This window comes from Lycium barbarum, chromosome 8 (genome assembly GCF_019175385.1).
Source record: "Lycium barbarum isolate Lr01 chromosome 8, ASM1917538v2, whole genome shotgun sequence".
Lineage (NCBI taxonomy): Eukaryota > Viridiplantae > Streptophyta > Magnoliopsida > Solanales > Solanaceae > Lycium > Lycium barbarum.
The window spans coordinates 121,017,478-121,027,204 of record NC_083344.1 but is presented as its reverse complement, the minus strand read 5'-3'; the positions used below and the strand labels follow the sequence as shown (position 1 = coordinate 121,027,204).

Here is a 9,727-nt window from a genome sequence, read left to right as displayed (position 1 = left end):
TACGCGATCTCCGCGGGTACCCCGAATCGACAGATTATATCGTCATAAATGAAATCAATGACCTCTTTTTCCCTGACTTTCTCGAGTGCCTGTGCTTCGACCCATTTCGAGAAATAATCAGTCATAAGTAAAATAAATTACATCTTACCTAAGGCCCATGGCATCGGCCCTACTATATCCATGCCCCATTTCATGAATGTCCATAGGGAAAGGATCGGATGGAGCTCTTTCCCGGGTTGATGTATCGATGGGGCGTGCCTTTGGCATTCGATAAATTTTCGAACAAAGGTTTTGGCATCTTCCTCCATCTCGTTCCAATAGTATCCTGCCCTGATCAGCTTGCGGACCAATGAATCGGCTCCCGAATGATTTCCGCAAGTCCCCTCGTGAACTTCTCTCAGAATATAGTCGGTTTCTCCTGGGCCTAGGCATCTCGCCAAAAAGCCGTGGAATGACCTTCGATATAACTGGCCATCGACCAAACAAAATCTAGTTGCTTTGGTTCGGAGGGCTCTTGATTCCTTGGCATCGGATGGTAGCTTTCCTGTTTGAAGATAGTCTATGTATTTGTTCCTCCAATCCCAAGTGAGGCTGGTCGAGTTTTTCTCGACGTGGCCGGTCTCTATGATTGATTTTGTCAACTGCACCACCGCTCCGAAATTGAAACCATCCGGTTCTACTGAGGATCCCAGATTTTCCAGGGCATCCGCCTCATTATTTTGATCCCGGGGTACGTGTTCTAACGTCCACTCCTTGAACCGGCGAAGGATAACCTGCAATTTTTTCAGATATCTCCGCATTCGATCATCCTTGATTTCGAAGGTTCCATTCGTTTGGTTGACTACCAGGAGAGAATCGCATTTGGCCTCAATTATCTCGGCTCCCAAGCTTTTAGCTAGTTCTAAACCTGCAATCATAGCCTCATATTCGGCTTCGTTGTTAGTTAAATCAGCTGATCTAATAGATTGTCTTATTACGTCATTTGAGGGAGGTTTAAGAATGATCCCTAACCCGGACCCTTTTACATTAGAAGCACCGTCTATGTAATGAGTCCAAACTCCCGTACTAGTCCCCGACGTAAGAAGCATTTCCTTATCAACCTCGGGAATCATGGCCGGTGCAAAATCGGCCACGAAATCCGCTAATATTTGGGATTTGATCGTAGTTCAGGGTTTGTATTCAATATCATACCCGCTAATCTCCACAACCCACTTCGCTAGTCAGCCTGAGAGTTCAGGTTTATGCATGACATTCCTTAGAGGGTACGACGTTACGACGCATATGGGATGACACTGAAAGTAGGGTTTTAATTTTCTAGATGCACTCAATAAAATCAAAGAGAGTTTTTCCAAATGTGGGTACCTAGTTTCGGCGTCACCGAGGGTTCTACTTACATAGTAAACCGGGTATTGCGTACCTTTCTCCTCTCGAACCAGGACGCCGCTCACCGCTATCTCGGACACCGCCAAGTGTAGATATAGCTGCTCGTTCGCTTTTGGCGTGTGGAGTAGAGGTGGGCTTGATAAGTACCTTTTGAGTTCTGCTAAGGCCATCTGACATTCGGGAGTCCATGCAAAGTCAGTATTTTTCTTTAGCAACGAGAAAAAATGATGACTCTTGTCCGAGGATCTAGAGATGAATCGGCTTAGGGCAGCTATCCGTCCCGTCAATCTTTGTACCCCTTTGATGTCGTTGATCACGGTGATATCTTCAATTGCCTTTATCTTATCCGGGTTGATTTCGATCCCCCAATTTGATACCATGAATTCGAGAAACTTGCCCGATCCGACTCCGAAGGTGCATTTTTCCGGGTTCAGCTTCATGTTGTACTTTCTTAATATGCTGAAAGTTTCCTGCAAAAATTTCAAGTGGTCCTCTACTCGTAGGGACTTAACGACCATGTCATCTATATGTACTTCCATGGATTTCCTTATTTGGTGTTCAAACATGCGGTTGACTAAACGCTGATAGGTGGCACCGACATTTTTTAAGCCGAAGGGCATTACATTATAACAATATGTGCCAGAGTTATAAATGAGGTTTTTTCTCGATCCTCTGGGTCCATTTGTATTTGGTTGTACCCGGAGTAGGCATCAAGGAAACTCAGCGTGTCGTAACCCGCAGTAGCGTCGATCATGCGATCGATGCTGGGCAAAGGAAATGAATCCTTCGGGCGGGATTTCTTTAAATCTTTATAATCTACGCACATTCTGAACTTATTCCCCTTTTTAGGCACTACTACAACGTTAGCTAACAAATCTGGGTATTTTACCTTTCGAATGGACCCTATATTAAGGAGCTTGGTTACCTCGTCCTTGAAGAATGCATGTTTTACCTCGGGTTGTGGCCTCCGCTTTTGTTTGACCGGAGGAAAACTTGGATCCAGGCTCAACTTGTGTGTCGTTACGTCCGGTGGAATACCTGTCATGTCGAAATGGGACCAAGCAAAGCAATCTAAGTTATTTTTAAGAAACTCAATAAATTCTTTCCTGAGCTCGGGGGTTAACCCGTGCCCAGGTATACCTTATTCTCTGGTGGATGGACGAACAGTATGACTTGCTCGAGTTCTTCGACTGTGGACTTAGTGGCATCAAAATCATCGGGCACCACGAATGTTCTTGGCACTCCGAATTTTAACTCATCATCTAGTGTGTCTCCGTTCCGATCTTCCGAAGATTTCGGGATCGGGATCTGTGATTGCTATTTGGCATTCTTCCCTTCGTTCCGATCTGGCGCCTTTATAGCCTTAACAGATTATTCAACCGCGAACATTTCTTTTGCGGCCTGTTGTTCACCACGGACGGTTTTGATACCTTTTGGAGTCGAGAATTTCAATACTTGATGCATAGTCGAGGGAACCGCTCTTACGAGGTGAATCCACGGTCTGCCCAACAATGCATTGTATCCCATGTCTCCCTCTATCACATAAAATTTTGTCTGCTGCGTAGTTCCTGCCATATTGATCGCTAAAGTGATCTCACCCTTCGTCATTTCGCATGCCATGTTGAATCCGTTGAGTACCCATATTGCTGGCACGATCTGATCTAGTAGTCCCAGCTGTTCTATGACTCTCCATCGGATGATATTAGCCGAGCTACCTGGATCAATTAACACACGTTTAATTCTAAACTTATTGACAAGAACAGATATTACCAATGCGTCATTATGCGGCTGGGTGATGCCTTCCATGTCCTCGTCATTGAACGTGATGGACCATCAGGATCATCGTTCCGGATACGTTTTTCCCTCATTATGGAAATTTTTGTGTGTTTTACAACTGGCCCAATGGGAACGTGAGTTCCTCCCATAATCATGTGTATCACCTGCTGAGGCTCTTCCGGCCTATCCTGCTTGTTGGAGTCCAGGTTTTTTAAATGAGTTTTTGCTCGTTCACTTAGGAATTCTCGAAGATGTCCCAAATTGAATAGACGAGCGACCTCCTCTCTCAGCTGCCGACAATCCTCGGTCCGATGGCCGTGAGTATGATGATACTTACAAATAAGACTTTTTTCCCGCTTCTCTGGATCAGATTGGATCGGCCTTGGATGTCTTGTTTCTTTGTTTCAGATAACGGCCGCCGCTATGGTTGCTACATCGACGCAAAAGTTGTACTCAGATAACCTTGGAGTTTCTCTGTTTCCCGAGGCTATATCGACAGCATTTCTATTTATCAATCCACGACTATTTTGGCCTCGATCATTCCTTCGATCATTCTTCCTATCATTCTTGCCTGATTCGCTATTGCGCCCGTTCCCCCTTCGATCGAGTGGGTAAGGCTGGTACCTGTAATATGATGATATGGAATCCCGATCTACCACTCTCCTCGAGCGATCACTCCTTTTATCGGAATGCCATGATACTGAAGTAGCCCTCAAAATCTTATCATCTTCGACCCTGATCTTCGACTGATACTTGTTGTGTACATCAGCCCAGGCGATCGCCGGGTATTCTATCAGATTTTTCTTTAGCTCCATAGATGTGATCGAGCTTCTTGAATTGAGCCCCTGGGTGAAAGCCTTAACGGCCCAATCGTCAGTAACTGGAGGTAAGTCCATGCGCTCCATTTGAAATCGAGCCACAAACTTGTGAAGGGTCTCGTCATCTCGTTGCTTGACGTTGAACCAGTGTTCGGGAAAGCGTGAAGAGGAAAAAAGCGACAAGGTCCCGCTTCTTCGCTTTAAGCGAAGCGCCCGCTTCATTGAGGTGAAGCGCAATTTTTTTTTAAAAAAAGAGCAAAATAAATAGAGAATATATATATATATATATATATATATATATATATATATATATATATATATATATATATATATATAAGCAAAAGTTCAAATTCAAAACTAAAGTAGATATCCATAGACTAAAAGTTCAAATAAAAAACTAAAGTGGATATCACAAAATCCTCCAGACCATAGGACAAACAAAATCAAAGCTACTAATAGTTCGACATCTAGTTCTTATTCTTCTACAAGATTGTCAAAATCTTGTACTCCCACATCATCATCATATTGCTCATCATCTTCTTCAATTTCATTGTCATCTTCTTCAACTTCATCAACTAGGGAATGACTTGTAGCTACTTCTTTTCCCCTCCTATGTTGGCTTGAAGTATTTCCCCTTAACCCATATTGGTTCTCCTCTACCCCCATTGCCTCGGCAATAACACCGAAAGTGAAATCAGAATCTCCCTAAAAAATTGCTTCATCTTCAGCATTCTCAACCCCGGTGAGCCATTCATTGGCATCATCAATATTGTCCAAACCAATTGGATCAATTACATTGCAAGCATTGTAACGACGTATCAATGTTCTATTATATTTTATGAACACTAGGTCATTGAGGCGCTTTAGGGTTCGTCTATTCCTCTGCTTGCTATGAATCTGCAAATAAGTTGTGGCAAGTAATTAATATGAGTTGAGATATAATTAGTTATCTCAATATACTAAATTTTTCTTCTTAGTTCTTACATGTTCAAACACGCTCCAGTTTCTCTCACATCCGGAAGAGCTATAAGTTAGACCTAGAACTTTGATGGCAAACTTTTGTAATTCCGGAGTGTCTCCACCATAAAGCCTCCACCATTCAACTATTAAAGTAGAATATATAGTCAAGAATTAGTAAGTATAAAGAAATAACTTAAAAGTTAGAAGTTAACTGTTAAACTATAAAGAACGATTGATTAATCTGTTAACCTGGAGACTTCTTCTTTCTTTGTCTTATAGCCATTGGAAACCCAAAGGTCCCTTCAGAATTAGTATAAGCACTTAGTTGGTCCTCTATTTGATCTTGCTCATCTATATTGGGAACCAACTTAGCAACACTCTCATAGAATCCCTTCGTCACTTTTGCATTTAGTAATCGCATCTCATTATTTTCATAAAAGCTTGATGGGTTCGACAAATTCCCAGCGGCATGCAAAGGTTGATGAAGTTGATCCGCCCGCCTTTTATCAATGATGTCAAAGACCTTTGCATACTTATGTGGGTCACTAAATGATTTTCGTATAGACTCCTTAACCCTATCCATAGCTTCAAAAAGGTAGCCCATGGGTGGTTTTTGTTCTCCATCCACCAAACGAAGTACTTTAATCAACGGCCTACCAATTTTAAGAGCATGAACAACATTATTCCAAAAAGTATAAGACATCATTATGCGTGCAACTTCTTTCCCCATGACTTCTTTTGCAAATTTACTATTGTTCCATTCATCCGAAATGAACAAGCTTCTCAAATTGGCCTTTTGTATATGCATACGGTGTAAGGTTAAGAAAGCAGTAGCAAATCGAGTTTTGCCAGGTTTCACCAAGGTTTTTTGCTTTGTGAATCTCCTCATCATGTTCAACAACAAAAGCCTTTGAACAATGTAGGAATGCGCTCTAACAGCTTTAGTGAAAACTTCTCTAAAGGGTCTTTCCTTGAAAATATCCCCGAACATCAAATTTATACAATGAGCTGCACATGGAGTCCAATAGATGTTCGGGAACACTCCCTTCAACATAGCACCTGCTTTAACATTTTCAGTTGCATTATCTGTAACAACTTGAACAACATTCTCTGGTCCAATCTTCTCAATGGTGCTCTGAAACAAGGAGAACATCTTGATGGAATCAGTAGACGAGTCACTCGCATCAATAGATTCAAGAAATAAGCTTCCTTTTGGAGAATTCACCAACACATTAATGATCATTTTCCCGTTCTTGCCGTCCACTTATCCATCATAATGGAACATCCAAAATGCTTCCATTCTACCCGATGATCCTCCACTATTTTTTGTGTCGCTTCCACTTCTTTAGCTAGATATGAGGTACTAACTTCATGATACGTAGGCGGCTTCATTCCAACACCATAATGGCCTACGGCATCAAGGAAGGCTCCAAAAGTGTCAATATGGTTGACACAATTGAAGGGGAGCCCTGCATCATACATCCATCGTGAAAAAGCCGCAACTGCACGCTCCCTCAAAAGCCGTAAGGCGGTGTCTTTCAAATTTTTTTTACCGCTTGTCCCTGCATTATCAGTTGGCTTCGGTTGATAATAGAAATCTAAAGGACCTTTCACACTGGAGGTTGGTCCATAAGTTGTCCGTTTTTGTGATTTTGAACGAATGGACAAATCAACAGCTTCACCTTCTTCTGTTTCATCATCGTCGTCGTCAAGATTAGTTACAGTTGGTTGATGTAACATTTGAGGTTTTAGTTCCTTTTTTCCTTCGACATATGTTTTTATTTCTTCCCTCACATTCTCCGACATCTTAGACAGCATGCAACATCGCTATAAGTACCAATAAGATGTTGTTTGTGGCGAAATATTCCTCCTTTAGTTATCTTATCACAAAACAAACACATAACTGCAGTCCGATTGGTCTCACTAAGTTTTTTCCCATACTTCCAAGCCGGGTCTTCGGACATTTTTTAATTGCTGTTAAGATTTAAGAAAAATAATCAGGAGCAAATATTTTTTGATACAAAATCAGCAGAGAACACAGCAAAACAAAGCAGAAAAAGTACTGGAAAAGAAAGAAAAAAACAGAACTGGAAAAGAAAGAAAAAGGCAGAACTGAAAACAGAGCATATATAGCAGCAAACCAGAGCAAAAAAAATCAGCAAAACAGAGCAGAATAACAAAGAAGAAGAAAAGCAGAGCAGAACCCTAGAATTCGAGAAAGAAAAAACAGAACAAATGTGAAGAAAAAAACAGAGAAAAAAAGAGAGCTTGAAAGAAGATGAAGAAACAGAAGAAGAAAGAAAGAAAGAAGAAAAGCAGAGCAGAACCCTAGAATTCGAGAAAAAAACAGAGCAAATGTGGAGAAAAAAACAGAGCAAAGAAGAGAGCTTGAAAGAAGAAGAAGAAGAAGAAGAAGAAGAAGAAGAAAGAAAGAAATTACCTGAAAGTGGAGAAGAAGAGCTGTTGCAAAACCCTAGCTGATTGTGCGAAATAAAATTTCTCAAAGTCGCGCTGAGGATTTCAAATAACTGGACTAATTATTTTATTAATATTGACCCAGACTTATTATTTTATTAAGATTTTGACCTGGACGTATTATTTTATTAAAATTTTGACCTGGACTTATTATTTTATTAAAGTTGACCTTTCAAAAAACAACCCACAACATAAAGCGTACGCTTCATCTGCTTCACCGCTTCACCACTTCATTCTCAGAAGCATCCGCTTAATTGGGTAGCCTCCGCTCCACTTACCTGAAGCGACAAAGCTTCGCTTCACCGCTTTAAGCGAAGCGGAGCGGTGAAGCGCCCGCTTTCCTGAACACTGCGTTGAACAAGTCTGATTTTCGTGTTTCGACCTTGATGGCCCCGGCATGGGCCTTAACGAAAGCATCAGCGAGCATGGCAAATGAATCAATCGAGTGCTCGGGCAAGTTATGATACCAAATCATCGCCCCCTTTGACAGAGTCTCCCCAAATTTCTTAAGTAGCACTGATTCCCTTTCGTCATCGGCGAGATCATTGCAGTCACATGTTCATTTGGGTTTGTTGTCTCATTGTACTTCGGGATATCGGGCATACGAAATCTCTTGGGGATTTTCATCGGTGCCGCACTCAGCGAAAATGGCATTTGAACAATTTTTTTTTAATCGGGTCCCTTCAACACTGGTGGAGCCCCCGGAATCTGATCGACCCTCTAGTTGTTGTTCTCCACCTTCTTGTCGTTTGCCTCTATCTTCTTTTCGCCGGACTTGACCCGTTTAGTCAATTCTTCGAGCAATCTTATCAATTCGCTGCTTTGCCCGAGGTGGTTATCGTTACCCCGTGGAACGCGTCTTTCTTCCGTATCCTGGGTCTATTCTGATGGGGCCATATCGGGTGCCTGACCTCGGTTTTGCAATTGTGCTATGATCTCTTGCTGGGCCTGCAACTGAGCCATAGCCATGTCTAACTGGTTTTAGAGCTGTTGCAGTATCACTCTGTTATTCTCGCCGGTCGGTACGTTGCCCACCGATGATTCGACTTGAATAGGATTAACGGGGGGCGCGTTGTTGTTTGGTACGTCCCCGTCGTCATGCTCGTGATGGCTTGGTTCCACTTGGAAGTTGACAGAATGGGAATCCGACATTCTGGTTTACCTGAAATCAAACCTTAAAAAACAAGTGTAAAATATCTAGTGTAACCAGAATGTTGTATTGAACCGCCACTACTATCTAAGGCCCCACGGTGGGCGCCAAACTGTTTAACCTTAAAACGGGGAACAATTAAATTTATGCGTGACGCCAAAGATATGTGGCTAAATTCAATTACAGACTGAATTGCAAGATAAGCCAATAAGCAAACAAAGAAGAACGGATCTGACCAACTGTTAAGTATGTCTGGCCTCGGGTATAGAAATCGAGGTCAATACCCTATGCTGAACACGTACACGATGAATAATGAAAATGAACTCAAGAACAAAATGGAGATGAACTTAAATGATTATTTTATTCCTTGATATGAACTCTTTTCTTTCTTTCTGTTGCCAACCCCTCAAATGGATGGGAACCTCCTCTTTATATAGCAGAGGAGTCTCAACCCTAGTACAATTCTAAATAAAGAAAAGAAATCTGGTGACAGCTGTTACCGAGATTGACGCCGAAATATCCGGTTGAGAGGGGATATTTCGGTCTTCTCCTTATGGCAGTTAACCGCCCTTCCTCTAACGCCTCGCCCCCGACCAAATTCGATGCCTCCTTCTCGATGACCCGATCGGGTCGTGACCGAGAACAACCATGACATCGGGGAACCGAGCATGTACGGATCCTCGGTTTTACCCGTATACAAACTTATATGTGATATGTTAGCCATGCCCATGCAACTTATATTTCAAATCTTCCTACTTAAGATAGAATATTTAATATGCAAAGACTCACACACATACAAATAAAATACGAACTACGGAACTAGAAAACAAATGATTTGTTTCACGTCATTAAAATCTTTAAAAAAAAAATGGAGTTTTTTTACAGCACCATTTCGAGTATATTATCAAAAGATCAAATTCAAAATTAATCAATCTAAAGGTATTATAAAACCAACTTATATCTATACCAACATTAACTAATAAAAAAGAGTTCATAGCAGGGATTATAACACGGTGTTCATATACTGATCATTAGTAGTAGGTACTCCTGCCGTCTCAATTTGTGTCACTTTTCGCTTTTCGAAAGTCAATTTGACTAAGTTCATGCAGTTTGAATATCGGAAAGCGAAAAGTGCCACATAAATTGAGACAGAGGATGGAAACAA

General features: G+C 41.6%; 1 protein-coding gene across 1 annotated transcript; it reads right to left on the bottom strand.

The window, feature by feature from the left end:
* Nucleotides 1-4,682: 4,682 nt before the first annotated feature.
* On the bottom strand, nucleotides 4,683-6,180 carry LOC132608244 (uncharacterized). The gene is made up of 3 exons (XM_060322300.1): nucleotides 5,187-6,180; nucleotides 4,962-5,080; nucleotides 4,683-4,874 (listed from the first exon to the last, which is right to left on the bottom strand). Exons 1-3 carry the CDS (start codon nucleotides 6,178-6,180, stop codon nucleotides 4,683-4,685), a joined length of 1,305 nt encoding a protein of 434 aa, XP_060178283.1.
* Between the last annotated feature and the right edge of the window lie 3,547 nt (nucleotides 6,181-9,727).

Bases quoted from the DNA above. Each gene is read 5' to 3' on its own strand.
- LOC132608244 (XM_060322300.1), bottom strand. From the start codon at position 6,180: ATGATCATTAATGTGTTGGTGAATTCTCCAAAAGGAAGCTTATTTCTT. The intron at 5,081-5,186 runs GTTAACAGATTA...CTACTTTAATAG, and splicing joins AAGAAAGAAGAAGTCTCCAG to TTGAATGGTGGAGGCTTTAT. The intron at 4,875-4,961 runs GTAAGAACTAAG...ACTTATTTGCAG, and splicing joins ACTGGAGCGTGTTTGAACAT to ATTCATAGCAAGCAGAGGAA.